This window comes from Anolis carolinensis, chromosome 3 (assembly GCF_035594765.1).
Source record: "Anolis carolinensis isolate JA03-04 chromosome 3, rAnoCar3.1.pri, whole genome shotgun sequence".
Taxonomy (NCBI): Eukaryota; Metazoa; Chordata; class Lepidosauria; order Squamata; family Dactyloidae; genus Anolis; species Anolis carolinensis.
In genome coordinates, this window is record NC_085843.1 from 223,011,347 (window position 1) to 223,026,965 (window position 15,619).

At 40.0% G+C, this 15,619-nt stretch overlaps 1 protein-coding gene across 2 annotated transcripts in view; it reads right to left on the reverse strand.

Annotated features, from left to right (window-relative positions):
• The window catches only part of unc5b (unc-5 netrin receptor B), a 250,678-nt gene that overhangs the window by 31,721 nt on the left and 203,338 nt on the right, over window positions 1-15,619 (reverse strand). The window contains exons 5-8 of one of the 2 annotated variants that reach the window (XM_016992178.2): window positions 12,230-12,410; window positions 10,944-11,111; window positions 8,262-8,426; window positions 3,346-3,378 (exon numbers count right to left, since the gene is read on the reverse strand). In XM_016992178.2, the coding sequence (XP_016847667.2) occupies window positions 3,346-3,378; window positions 8,262-8,426; window positions 10,944-11,111; window positions 12,230-12,410 (547 nt within the window). The remainder of the gene's footprint in view (window positions 1-3,345; window positions 3,379-8,261; window positions 8,427-10,943; window positions 11,112-12,229; window positions 12,411-15,619) is intronic. The other variant, XM_062976259.1, reaches the window with a different exon arrangement.

The window sequence follows — 15,619 nt, forward strand, 5'->3', positions numbered from 1 at the left end:
TATGCATGCTGGTGGAAAATTTAAATCATCATTATATGCCATCTGTTTGTGATTTATTTACAACATATGCATTTTACACCATCATATTTGTTGGTTAACACTTTAAAGGTGTGTTCAGTACTGTGGTCTCATAGGTCGTTTGGTTAATGTTGGTTCAAAAGCAACAAGATTTCCTTCAATGTTCTTGATGCCCTTCTCCTTTTGCTTTCAATTGACTAGGTAATTAACCTTGGATGGGCACATACCAGAACAGGGACAAAAGCCTAATTAACATTGCCTCTATTTATATATCCATATGCTTTGAACTTTTGTGTCCCTTGATGCACTGGAAGGGGTAAAAGTAATCTAACTTGAACTTCAATGTACATGCAAGGTGGGGAGTTAGCTTTGTTGACTGAACAGTACAGGTTGATGTTAAATAGTCCTTAAACTGTATGCCTCCTTTGTTGGCTTGTTTTGGTAGCAAATTTGCTCTCATTAGGGGAGAAAGCACCATCAGTCCTTGATACTGGTCATTATGTCAATTGCCTTTGTGACCAAGTGACAGTTTTCTCCTCTCTTCTCCCAAATATACTAGATTTCACCTTTAAAATCACCTCTTTTCCTTAGCATTATACTAAATGAATCAGTGATCTTGGATTCAACCATCCCCAGATAAATTTACGTATCTAATTCTGTCCAGAAAATAGTCCCTGTGTTAGGGGTAGAATCTGACAGACATTGAGAAAAATCCCAATACAGTCAGTATTATTATATTTATTTAGATCCCACTTTAATCCCTGGACCGAAATCCAAAGTGACTAAATGCATATGCTTGATTTTCTCTGGATCATGACCAAGATTTGTATTTGGGCTCAGAGCATTGTCGACCTGGCTGAAGAGGATGCTCACATCTTCAAAATGATCCCAGAGATTTTTTTTCAGACTACATCTTCCTGAATATCCAACCAGTACAGCTCTTGGTTATTCTGTCATTGTGATGACTCATGGGCCATGTAGTCCCGTTCCTAGTACTGTTGTGACAGATGAAGAGGAAAACTTGGGTTTCCCACCGTTTCTGCCAGATTTGGAGCCCTTGCAGCTGCAGGATGTTTGCCCACAAGAAGTCAGCCAAACAAGCCTTGAGCAGAAATCTTCCCCATTTTCTCGCCGCCTTTATAATAATCAAGATAGAAGCGCTCGGGAGGCGACTCGCCGAAGCGCCAGGATAGCTGCCAGACAATTAGATGATTAAGTCTGTTTCCCTTGGGAAAGTTTAAGGAGTCCTGCATCTGGACAGTATAGGTTTCGGTTCTTGTTCCCCAGAGAAAGTGTGCTTTGGCGGGAAAACAAGATCCTATATAGATGTTTGGCCACAAAGGATTCCTTGCGGAGTCAATTCGTCAGCTCGTGGAGTGAGATCGTGTGTAGACTTCGTACTCCAGTTCCCAGCTCCTGAATCAAGTTCCCAGCCCTGCCTTGTTCCACAGATTTCTATGGACTCAGTTCTAGTTCCACGATTGCCTTGTTTCAAGTTGGACCTTGTCAAGTCTCAAGTCTTGCCTTGCTTTGCGTTTTAAACCACGGACCCTGTTTCTCGGATTCCAGCCTTGTTTTCCTTTCCTTCGGATTTACCTTAAGCCTCAAAGACTATGGACAGTTCCCCACACTATTGCTTGCCAAGTAGTGTGTGTTTCGGTGAAGTGGATTATAACTTTGGACTTTAATATCATATATTGGACATTGTTTTCCTGGACTATATTTGACCTTTCCTGAAAGGTCTACTTCTGGACTATATTCTACACTTGTTTTTATTGACTTTATATAATTCTTTAATAAAGATATTAGATAGATTCTGGCCTCTGCGTATGGTTATTGGTGCTCTGCAGCCTGGGTCCTGACAGTCATGGGGATTCTGAGTGCTGTAAAACTAAAAGATAACTTTTCAAAGTTTTCCTACTTCCAGAAGGTTTACTTTAGATATAGCATTAAAGTGTCCAGCTCTAAGTGGTTCTTCCTTCCAGCTTCCATTAACATCCTTCTCTTTCTTTTCCCAATGTCTTTATCCACATTGCCCTAAAGTGGCACAAAGGGAATATCTGGGGCAGAACCAAGGGGATTTTTATATCTCATTTATATTGTGGCTTGCTTAACATTTTGTGTGGTCTTCTAGGAATCCTAATCCTCCATGGAAACATAAGGAACAGTAACTTAAGCAGGGTTTGAAAACTTGTGGCCTTCCAGATACCGTTGGGCTGCAATTCAAATCAACAATAGCCAGCATAGCCATCTCTGAAATAGGAACATACTTTCTAATATACCATATATGACCTTACAGAGATTGCTGAGACATGTGATACTGTGAATGAAGGAATTCACAGTAACTGTGCATTGTGAATGTATTCAAGGTGTTATAATAATAAATAATAAAACCTTATATTTATCCTGCCTTATCTCCTCGAGGGGACTTAGGGTGGTTTAATGATATGTATACCTGAGTTACAAATAATAAGTTGCTAAAAGGTGAGAGAACAAATGGAAAGGAAAAACAATTTTTCTCAGTGGGAAAAACTGAAGATTTTCTTAGTTTCCATCCTTCCTTTCAAATATAGAAATATACAAGCACTAGTTTTAATATTATAATTTGCCCTTCACAACTTCTGGCAGAGGTTCCTAGAAAGCTGTTCCCTCAGATTAAAAAAAATTAGCATTTTTTAATTTGTGGGTTTTTCACTTTCCTGGAGGTCTTGCACCATTAAACCCAGCAAATATGGAGGGCAAATTGTACTGCATTTGGAATAAAACACCATTATTTCTATTTTTTTAAAAAGAAAAGACAAATGCAGTCAGCTTTACAATGTCAAATTCGATTAGGCCTGGCCATGTACGCATTGCTTTATTACTGGCTAAATGTTCAAGGTGTTTTCGAAGGCTTTCATGGCCGGAATCACAGGGTGGTTGTGTGTTTTCCGGGCTGTATGACCATGTTCCAGAAGCATTCTTTTCTGACGTTTCGCCCATATCTATGGCAGGCATCCTCAGAGGTTGTGAGGTATATTCCTCACAACCTCTGAATATACCTCACAACTTCTGAGGATGCCTGCCATAGATGAGGGCGAAACGTCAGGAGAGAATGCTTCTGGAACATGACCATACAGCCCAGAAAACACTAAATGTTCAAGGTTTGTTTGAGGTGCACCTACTTCTCTTGAGGCTACAGAGCTACATGGAGCTGACCTGAGAGACAGGAGCACTCCAGGAGTATCTTATCACCAGTAAGGGACAACAAGCTAAACCAAACCAAATCAAATCAAACACAAACATGAATTACAATGAAAGAAAATGGTCATGAAATGGGAGACTTACGGTGACTTTTGGGTTCGCTTACAAATCTTTTATCTGTTAGGGAAAACAAAGTTGAGAAAAAAAGATTGACAAAATGAGGATGTGTCAATGAAGATGGTAATAAAAGAAAACAAAGGGCAGACTGGCAAACTTAGGGGAAAGGGTAGGATGAAAATGTAAGCACAATGCAACAATTCATACAGAAACTATAGGGAGAATGAAGTAACATAGGATATAAGCCATAAGCATTAGGTGGTGGCTCACAAAATTGCCCCACAACCCTTGTTTCATAAGTTTTTGCACTTTTCCATGTGCTCACAAATGCCAGCACAGCATCCCTGCAATGTTATAGCTACATCATTGCCACGACATAGAAATATCATCATCATAGCCAAATCTGCTGGACCACTATATATGTTTATACATGTAATCATGTATAAATATGATTAGCTATTCCACATTATAGAGGGTAATCCACTATTTGAAAGATTCTCGGAGGCATGTTCTCTTTTAAGACACCTTCTGTATGATGGGGCACAGAATCCAAGCACTGATCTTCAATAAGGACCACACAACTTTAAATGCATCAAGCAAATCCCTTCTTGTTAGCCATCTGTGGCAAATTATCAAGGGCTTGATAAGCCTTCTCCTTCTGTTGCCTAAGACTGATTAATAAAAGTATGGGGAAGGGAGAATGACTCTTACAAGAATCTGGGAGGCCAGATTATATGTCTTCTGAGGACACATTTTGACTTTGTAAATAATAAGTTGTGTAATCCCAATTTATATGGTGGCACTGCAAATCTAAGGATGTATTCAAAGCAATTATTCTTCTATGCCATTTGTCACTGATGGTCATGCAGGGAGTTGTCTTCTTTATTATGTACTATGACATCTTATGGTCTTTGTTTACTGCCCCACTTCTGGTCTCTTTGCACCCCACTCCAAAGCTCATAATGTTCCTCATTAAAAGAGACAGACAGTTTCCTACAACTCATCCAATGGAAGTGTTAAGTTGCCACTTTTCTTGGGTATCTTGCCCTCCCACCTTAATAGCCCATGACTTTCTTAGTTTATGCGATCAATTGTAGTTCTGGCCCATTCATTCATCACAGCCACCTGGTCAGTTTCTCCTGCAGAAAGCTGAACCACCAGGATAATGAAAGTTACTTCACTTCCTGTAGGAAAATCCATTCTTTGTTTTCCCCTTTACTGAAAATAGCATATATCTTACTGTAGTGGTACAGAAGTATTTAGGTGCAATTCTGTGAATTGAGCATGTTTTTGGAGAAGGAAGCATGGATGAAAACTTGTAAGAATCAGAAACAAGTGATGGTAAACAAGTGATGGACAACCCACCAAAAGAAATGAATAACACCTCTCACCCCCAGCCCAGTGTGGAAAATAAATAATAATAATAATAATAATAATAATAATAATAATAATAATAATAATAATAAAACTTCATTTGTATTCTGCCCTATCTTTCCAAGGGGACTCAGGACGGATTCCAACATACAAAAGCAAACATTCAATGCCTCCAAAAAAACAAAGCAAAAACAAAAACAAATACTGACATACAATCCCAGGAAAGCTCCACATATGAAAACAGCAATTAAAACCAAACATCAAATTAAAGTTAAAATCAATGAATTAAATGTAACATCAATCAGACAAAATTTTTATAATGACATAAAATCTGAACAAACGTCCATATTAATTTACAGAAGCCAACTGGAGTTTGCAAAGTTGTTGTCATACCCCAGCCACCTTTGGTTTCTGAACCTGATTCAGAAATGAACTTTGACCAGGATGAAGCTTATTCTGACCTTTTGCCTAGTCCTCAGAACTCTTTTCAGTTACAGCTGCCAGCTGTTGATAGTTCAGATGCTTCCTTAATTGGGAGAGATACTGGAGATGTTACTCCCATGGCTGAACCAGATGTTCAGAGTTCCCCAGAGAACGTGCCCTTCAACCGAAGGGAGTTTCTGCATCGCCAGAGATCAGAAAAACAAGGGCTTTGAAGGAGTAACCACTTGGCATTGCGAGGGGATTGTGGATAAGAAGATTCCTTTGGGAACCTTTGGGGAGTTTGGTTTCCCTTCGTTGGGATCTGATCTTCGTTCCAGCAAATACCTAAGAACAGTTCACCGACTCTAGCTCCTGGTGTTTACCCAGCCAAGTTTCCTGTTCCTGGCGGCTAAGCTGAGTCGTGACTCCCGAGTAGAACCGGAGTAAATCCTCTTTTTTGCCTTGTTCCTGAATCAAGTTTGATCTTCGCTTCGTCTTGTTCCTGCCTTGATTTCCATGACCTCCTAGTGACTTTGGATCTTGTTATTCAGCCTTGTTTCCTTGTTGTTCCCCGCTCAAACTTTCCAACAGTTTGAGTGTGTTTTGGTTTTTGGACTTTGGAAAATTATATTGGACATTTCTTTTCATCTTTTTGGACTTATTCACACCTTTTCACAAAGGACGATTTCCCACTCATCCTTTCCACTTATGCATTCCTGAATTTATATTTGCTTTGCAGTCCAACCCCCTGCCGAGAAGTAGGAAACCACATTCAAAGCATCCCCGACAGATGGCCATCCAGTTTTTGCTTAAAAACCTCCAAAGAAGGCTCCATGCATGGTTCATGGATTTTTAGAAACAGGCATAAATGATTATTTAGCTAAGTAACAGGACCAAATGATGTCAAGGTCGGTCAGATGTGGCCTACATGTAACAAGTAGGCAAAGGGTTATTTACCATCTTAGAGGGAAAAGGTTGGTAGCATATGCTTTTGTAGACTAAAGGTATATCAAAGGAGTTGTAATTTTACAAGGTCCTTTGTGTTCTTTGCCAAAGAGTGCTGTTTACCAAACTACAACTCCCATGACTCCATAGTAATGAGCTGCAGTTAAAATGATGTCAAACTGCATTAATTTTAGAATGTAGATACACTCACAGTCTACCTGCCCAACTGCATGAGTAAGTATACTTAGTCTATGAAGCTTATGCTATCAACTTCATTCTCTCATTTCGTCTCAAAGCTGCTATAGGATCCCTTTGCATATTGATATTTCTGATTTAGCCTGGCCATGTCTTTGAATTCTACCCACATGAAACATGTGCAGCCTTTCCAACATGTCTTTGGAATTTACATTTTGGATTGCTGATAACTCCTGTTTTTTTTTTTTTAAGAAGAACAAGCATTTGGGCAGTATAGTGCTAACTGTATGCAGTTGATGATCTGCAGCAGCTATTCGAGCCTTTTCTCAAAACCAAGTGAACAATTAATGCAGACTGCAAGAGAGAGATTGCATGTTTCCTCTCTTTTGAAAGTTGTACAGTTCAAAAACCCATGGAAGTGTTTAGGGGGAAATGGCTCACAACCAGCCGTTCTTGCCTCTGGAGGCATTGCTGCCTGTTTTCTTCTCAGCACCTTTTGCCAGCTAAGCACTCATCGCCAAGAGCAGGCAGGCATCCTGGCACGGTACACAGCTTGATTCTGCCTGCAAACTGCACCCGACCTCTACTGTCATTATGCCTTAATTTTTCCTAGCAATGAGCTTCTCCAGAGCCAGCAGCTACTACTAAAAGGCAAATATTTTGGGTTTTTTAAAAAAAATGAAACCATGTCTCTGCACAGGATCCCCTAACCTTCTCTTCTGCCATCTGCCAACATGGGTCAATCCGATGATCATTGAAGGTGACATATAAGCAGCCATACAACCAGGGCAAAAGGTAGGAGTGCAGCATTTTGTAGAGGCTTGTATTCTGGGAGCACAGGATTTGGGACCAGGGAAAAACAATAAAAGGCATCTTAATAGAAATCCATATGGAGACAGCAGGTGGCAGCATGGACACAATAAAAATTGTATTAGAAAACCGAATCTTCCTCATAAATGAGGATATTTTCATAGCAAATTTTGCTTCTCTATTTATCTGGGAAATAATTGTAGGATTAGCCAAAGGGAGTACTGAATATACAAATTCTCTCAATTTCTCAACTGTACCCGAACCTCTGATACTTTCTTTGATCCTACTCAACTGGCAGCCTAATCTTTGGCTGAATTATTGTGATGACATGGTTCCCACATTCCTTCAATAAATGGAAGATTCAAATATATTTTGACTTCTGCGTTAGTAATGTGTATCAGTCTTTCAAGCCAAATGTCAACATTACAATTTGAACCCTTGTGGTCTGGCTGTAACTATTCCTGGACCAATGTGTAGCATGTTTGCTCAGTAAGCAATTGCAACGAGAATGAAGGTGCAAATCAAATCCAGAGGTAATGTGCAGTTTCACACATTATGCAAGCCTTTCCCAATCTGGCACTCTGAAGAACTTTCAAACAACAATTCCCATAATCATTCTGCCTAGGGATGATGGGAATAGTAGTCAAACATATTGGCAAGCTCCAGGGAAAGATACATGGTGTCAAACCTAGGTATGTTATTGAGTATACTCATCAGGGAACTATAACCAGTCACAAGTATGTATTTTTAATCACATTCGTGCTTAAACTCATTAAAGCATGAACAGTGGAGTGGCCAAAGAACTCCTCATGAGCAGTTGCAGACTGCCCTAAATAAGATGGAAAAACAAGACTCCACATTGAAGAAGTAATGCAGTTTGAAAACACTTTAACTGCCATGGCTCAACACTAGGGAATCCTGGGACTTGTAGTTTTGTAAGCTCTTCAGTCTTCTCTTCAGGCAAAGAATACTGGTGCATCAGCAATCTACAAATCCCACGATTACATGACATTGAGCCGTGGCAGTCAAAGGGATGTCAAATTGCACCCATTCTACAGTGCTGATGTACTCTAGGATGAGAGATCACCAGTACGATCTCTCATAAGTAATAAGGGGGAAAACATAGATATAACATTGCCTTCACATTTGCCCTCTCTTTCCTTCTTACCCAATTTTGCTAGAGCAAGTTAACTTACTTTGCATACAGAGTCCATCGGTGCAGTTCTTGGAGTCGAGCAGCACACCACTGCAGTCTTTGCCTCCATTTTTGGGAGACGGGGCCATGCACTCTCTGCTTCTCCAGTGTGTGCACTCTGTGCTACAAGCAGACCACTTGCTCCATTCTGTCCAAGCTCCATCTACTGCTCTCCAGAAAAAAGACAATCAAGCACAAAAAGGAGACAATCAGAGACCCATCGGGACACAAAGGAAGGATAGGGAAATAAAAGGAAAACAATCTCTTGCAAGATTGGTGATTTATCTACTTATGGGAGCACAAACCATTGTGTTTTTGAAACACAGGCCAAATAACCTTTCTGGCAGGTGAAATCCAATGGAAAGATTATAATTTTTTTTAAAAAAAACCACAGAAATTCTTATGTATGCTGTTCATACAGGCATGAATTTCATCACATACATACATATTGGAAAGCCATGGCTGAATGCTGCTTCTGATAATCTAAGCCAGTAGTTCCCAACCTTTTTTTGACCAGGGATAACTTTGACCAGAGACCACTTGACTGGGGACCACTTTGATCAGGGACAACTCTCCAACATTAGTACTAAAAGGGTTACAAATACGTTTTTGGTCAACTTTAGATTCGGTTTGGTTATTTGGGTTGCTGATTCAGAAAATTGCATTGGATAGACCACATCAGCTCTAGTTTCTGATACAGAACATATGCCATCCAGTAGTCACCATCTGCTCGCCCACAGAAAACCATATTTAATAATCTAGAGCCAATGTGGTCTATCCAATGCAATGAACAGTTGAATGAAACAATGAAAAGGAGCAGAAATAAAATAAAATAAAATAAAGAGGAAGGGGCTTCGCAGACTGGATTTCCGTTCTCATGGTCCACAGGTTGAGAACCACTGATCTAAGCAGAGCAAGTTGTCTTCTATGTTACATATAATTTCCTATAGCTAAATGTTTTTATGCAAGCATTTTGTTTTCCCTTATGTGTTTGTATGTTGAAGACTATACCAGCATGATATAGTCTTCAGGCACAAAGATGTAGAGTTGAGGAGTAGTGACCAGCATTTCTACTCACTACTAAGGATTTAGAGCTATTCACTTGCTTTTTCTATGTTACCACCTTGTAGCATAGGTCAATACAATCAATCCCCTACTGCTAATAATAGAGTGGGGTGAAAAACTGTGGTTTGCTCTAGGCTACATACAGAATTAAGAGGGTGTTCTGATATCTGTAATGGGAACTTCCCAGTTCATAGATCTATCTATAGTTACTTACCACACTAGCTCAGTCTGAAAGTGCTGTTTTATCATTGCACCATTTGAAAGCTCTTTATGCACTTATTCACCAAATGTAAATTTTATAACAATATAGAATGTAACATACTTTAATAGCACAGGCAACCCTCCACATTTGCAGATTCAGCTTTTGCAGGTTTTATCATCCACAATTGGATTGATATGTTATCTCTACAAATCTCTAGGTCCACCATTGCAAAACCATGGTCAACTTCTGATGGAAGTTGTCCAAAGAATCATGCTGGAGGACCTGGAGATTGCTTAGAGAGGTGTTCCTTTGGGTAGAAAAAACAATGCTTTTTTTCAGTGGGGTCTCATTCAGGTAAGCCTCCCCTCCTATGAAATTGTCTAATTGCCAAGGACTATCTCTTTGTTTCATAGCCACTGAAAATATGATCCGATAGAGTCTTTTTGATATGGTCCCCCAAATCTAGAGGGGACTTTCCCTCCTCAATAAGCTTTGTGTGTGTGTGTTGAGGTGAATGTTGAAAATGTATCTATTCAAACAGAATCATATCTAGGCTTTAGCTGTTTTAAAGTGATTTTTTCCTGAAACTGCAGTTCACCAAACTTATGGCAGTGACAGATAGTGTGTAACTAGATATGTTTTAAATTGCTTCATCTGGTTATTGCTATATTGTTTGTGAATGTCTGCTTCTTTTGTTAACTATTTTGGATATACTTACATACAGAAAATCTGGGAAATAACCTATATTCAATTTCCATCATCTAGAAAAATATATCTTTTCTTAGAAAGCTTCAACTCCAATTTTGAACTATGAAGACATAATAGAATCCCTTGACAGCAAAACAAAAGCTAGGATAGAAAAATAGAATGCTTCTATATACTGTATTAAGGCTAAATTAATCAAACTTGTTCATACTTTCATGAAGTAAGAAGACAGTTTCACCAGGAAGTAATATCTAGGACAACAATTTTCGATATTCAGCTGTGAGTGTGAATCTTTTCATGGCCAAAATAGCACAACCAGAAAAACAAATATTAACTGGTTTGTATGAACCCAGGATGAGAAGAAATGTAACAAACATTAAAAAAATTCAAGAAACACCCTGGTTGCCTGAATGACATACTAAGGAGGATTAGATAACTTCAGTAGCCATGGGAAGAAAAGATAGAAACTGGCAAGGAGAGTAATGGGATGGTGTAATCTCACAAAAGGCAGGGCTAACTGGCTTGAAAAGTGAGCAGGATCACTTCATACTGCAACATTTACAACACTTTTATCTCTTATTCTTATTCATCATTGTCCATTAGCTGCTTCTTTGGAAGTTTATCAGAAGCAGCTCACTCAATCACTCAACATGAACATGAATGGATAAAGTACAGAACTCAGGTATAGGCTTGGATCTGGGATCCACTTACCTGGGCACATAGTGGTACAGACAAGCTTCTGTAAGGACTGTCCATCACAAACAGAGCCACCATTCAAAGGTGCTGGATTGGTGCAGGTCCGGCTGCGTTTCTGCCATCCACGGCCACAGCGATTGCTGCATAGGGACCATTCTGACCAGGTTGACCAACCCCCATTCACTAGGACAAATGGAAATAAATGTTTTGGCATGAGAGCATTGTAAAGGGCAAGGAAACAACAAGTGAGTAATTATAACACATCAGTAGCAACCTAATCCTAAAACTTCCCCCCTTCTTTGGTCAATTGCTATCTTACAACGGTGTCTAGGGATCAACGGTCCGTTCCTGGCACTTTCCAGAGGCCACATAGATTACCAGGAAATGAAAAATAAAACCTGGAAGCAAATGTGGAAGTATCCAGAAGTCAATTTCTAGCTTTGAAAGCAAGTGGCTTTAAAATGTTAAAATAGCACAGGGGGGGGCCTGCAAACTATTTAAAAGGTAGATTTCTGTTCCTGAAGACTAGCAAAACAGCACCCTAATTGTGGTGGGTATGGAAGCAGAAAAAAGGAGTCTGGAGAGATCAACAGCTGCATGAACAATCCTGATATTGTATGTGATACCCATTGAGAACTGTTGTGGAAGTAAAGCCAGATCCATGTGGGAACTATCCTTGTTGAAGAAAGTTTATATTTAAATTAAAGGAGCACATATTCTAGAAGCAGTAGATTCCAGGTTCATACCCAGCTGAAATTCTGGACAAGTACTACCATTCACTATAAATACTACCAAGGTAAATGAAATTTGATAGTATAAAGCAACTGCCAATGTCCTTTGTTCCTAGGTGAGGAAAATGTGATAACATAACAAGGCAGGTTGATTGGATAAGCAGAGAAATCCAGTGCAGACATCCTTCTGTACCTTTGAACTGGACCAGTTTAGGAGAAAACAGCAATGTTAATGTCATTCTAGCCAACCTCAACCCAGTACTGCATGATGGGATTGTGAAACTATTTCTATTTAATACTCCTAGAATACATGGAAGTACAAAAAAGTGTTGTCTTCTTGGAAGAATCCCAATACTTATATTATTATCAATAAAAGGTATGACTGTTACTCTGTTAAAAGCTGTATACTAAGGCAAATAGGAAAATGGGTATCCATTAGATTACTGAATGGAAAATGAAATGGTCAAACATGTTTTAGATTGGATTATTTGCTTTTAAAACACCTCTCTTCCCATACTGCATACTGCCTTGGTCAATGAATTAAGAAATTCTCAGAACAAAAGTCCATACCATAGACAATGATGGTGGCTGTAGTACTCCTTCGTTTGGCCACAATGTTCTTGGCCACACAGGTATAGTTGGCTGTGTCAGAAAGGCGCGCCTGTTTGATGATGAGGTTATGGTCAATGGTTATCAGAAAGTTAGTGTCTTGTGACAGGTCAATCAAATCCTCATTTTTTAGCCATTCCACCTGAAACAAAGAAAAATGGGAACAGGAAGGAAAGAAGGAGGAGTAAAAATGAAACAATGAGAAAATAGGAAAGACTAAAAACACAGTTAATACTTCCCATTAGAATTTTTTTATTAAAATATATATTTGTTTAAACATGTGTAAACCACACAATACATCGTGGTGAACAATATGTGGCCCCTCAAGAAAATGAAATACATTTTTCTGTGGGGAGAATGATGTTTTCTTTTCAAAACGCCCACATGTGAATTATGTACAGAATAAATATATTTTATCATTTCAGGATTATTGTCATCAAGGTTTCTTGACACTCAAAAACAAGTTTTCAGCCAGCCATTTTTAGATAAATATTATTTGCATTCCAATGTAGTCTATGCCAATGGGAAGTATATGGCTGGTGCTATTACACTGGCCAAAACACATTTTGGTGCCTCAAATGTTAGCCCTGTTTCTGGATATATTTAACTTTCTGATTCCAAAAATGGCACCCTATCAGCTCTAGTTTTTGAGATACAGAAAATATGCCTTATACCAGTCATCATCTGCTCACCCATAGAAAATCACAATAATTTCTAAGAAACTAGAGTTGATGTGGTCTATCCAATGCAATTTCCTATATCAGTGCCCTAAATAACCCCAGGAGCAGGCCTAAAACCAAGACACCAAGAATTTCCTTTTGGCTGGGCTGTGTTCTTAGGCAGAGTGAAGCAGTTGCTTCAAGCTGCAAATTTTGGACACCATAATAGGGCAGCAAATGCATAGCTATCTACAATACTATTATTATATTTTTACTACCAGGGAAGAAGAATTGTATGTATAGAATTTTAAAATAATATGGTTGGTTTGGGTGTTATGGTACTTGACTGGGGCAGGGGTGGGTGGATTTTTTGGTGTTTCGGTCTCATTTTTTGGGACAAGCTTGAGCACATCCTTCTCCATCTCATGCTGGTCAGCACAAAGTCCTAACTTGAACACATACATTAACAAGTATACACTGGTTTCATTCATAAGATTTCATAACAGTTGTATCATTTGTCATATTCTGTATTTTTTAAAAAGTATCTGTCATTCCAGAAAGCCTTAGTGCCACCAGACATCTGCATTTAGTTTACTGTTCAAGAAAGCACAGACTTCATTGCACATAAACTTTCTATTTTTAATATTGTTCCCATCTGTCATACCAGCTGGATCTGGTATGGCCTAATTCCACCACCTCCGTATTTCAGAGCAAAAGGAGGTGGCCAGGCATATAATGGATTAATTTATTTGTCATTTGTACTTTGTTCTTGCCTCCCCAATGGAGCTGAAGCCAGCAGTTTTCACCCTCTAAAACTGGTCAGGCTGAGGTTGTGTGATATTATAGAGTAGAAATGGAATCATCATCATCATCATCATCATCATCATCATCATCATCATCATCATCATCATCTTTATTTGTATACCGCTCTATCTCCCAAGGGCGGTTTTCAACATAGGTAAAACATTCAATTACCAACACAAAAACATACAGGACAACCATAATAAAACATCAACATAATTACTATTAACACAACATACCCATGTAAAATTAAAACCAGTTCAATGCAAAACCATTGGGTGAGGTTCAACTACCAATGGACAAGATTCCAGGGAGGGCCTAGATAACTATGAGGGGCTGGGCCATGCTAGTACAATGAAGTAACATAGAGGTGGGAGTGGGTAAAGTACAAACTGGATTTCTCAATCTCAAGGCCTGTTGAACAGCTATAAGAGGGCTAACCCTAGTGCAACGATGTATTGTAGGGCCAGGTGAGTGGGTATAGTGCAAGCAGGGTATTAGCCGGTGGCCAGGGTAGGATCTGGACCTAATAATTTTCAAAGGCCTGTTGGAACCACCAGGTTTTCAGGTCCTTGCAGAAGGAGGATAGTGACAGGCAGGGCTGTAGCCAAGGGGGGGGGGGATTAGGGGTTCACACACCCCTGAAAATTTTTAGGTTTTTTAAAAAAAGCCTGGTTTAGTCATGAATTTTAACTGGTTAACCAAATCCCCATGAGTGCCCATTGAAATTTATCTGTCTTGAGTGTCCACCGAAGTTTATCGATGGTGCCTGATTTTGCATTATGGAACTACTCTTCATGATTCGCTAAAAAAAAGTTTCAAACCCCCCCCCCCCACTCAATTTTTTTTTCTGGCTACAGCCCTGGTGATGGGGCTTGCCTTATCTCCTTGGGGAGGGCATTCCAAAGGGGGGGCACCATCGAGAAGGCCTCCTCCCTCGCCCCCACCAACTGCCTTTGGGATGGTGGTGGGAGTGAGAAGATGGCCTCCCTGGAGAATCTAAGAGTCCACGCTGGTACGAGGGTGAGATGTGATCGCGGAGATAGGCGGGCCCCAAACTGTTTAGGGCTTTATAGGGCTGGGCAACTTATCGGCAAGGGAATAGGAAGGGAAAGGAGAACATATGGCACCCTCCCACATGCCACCATCTGAAGTGGTCGCCTCCTGGCACCCAATGAGAGTGCCAGACCTACCAGTGATTGAATCTAGCTCCTCCCCAAGACATCTCTGAGAACTGTAGCCCAGATGTTCCACACTTAGCACATGCAGAGGCTATTGATGTCACTTTCTAAGGCTTGTGAAAAGTATGTGAACTGCAGTTTCCCAGTTTTTAGTTAAAGCATGCATTACATCACACTACCTGTTTACTTAGGGATTCCTGGTGTGTAAAGGGAGGGCAGAGAGAAGATGGACTTCTCACAGCACCCTGACACATCAGGAAAAATCTATAGATGTTGATATTTCCAAGGTCTAATGGCTCTTCTCTCTCCCCCCCACTAAACAACCATTAATTCTCGTGTTTTCTTTGCTAAATTCTGTCAGGGGTTAATGGCCGATCAGCCCATGTGGGAGGGAGGGTTGGCTGGGCTGAACAGGTGTGGAGGTTAAGTATGTTATTAGATGTCAGAATAACAGATCCACTGCCTAAAATAAACACTTATGCTGAAGAATGAAAGCAGACGGCCTCCGCATGAGGTTATCCATCAAGGCCCCAATCCAACATCAAGGAGGCCGATTCTTTTACTCAATTTGCTGGCCGTAAAGGGACAGTCTGCTAAGGTGCCAACACTTCCACATCTGGAACTTTTACAGCAACTGTGGAGAACAACGGGGCAGATGAGCATGTGTTATGAGTTGCTGCCTGTGTAAGAGAGGAGTGGGCGGCTGGATA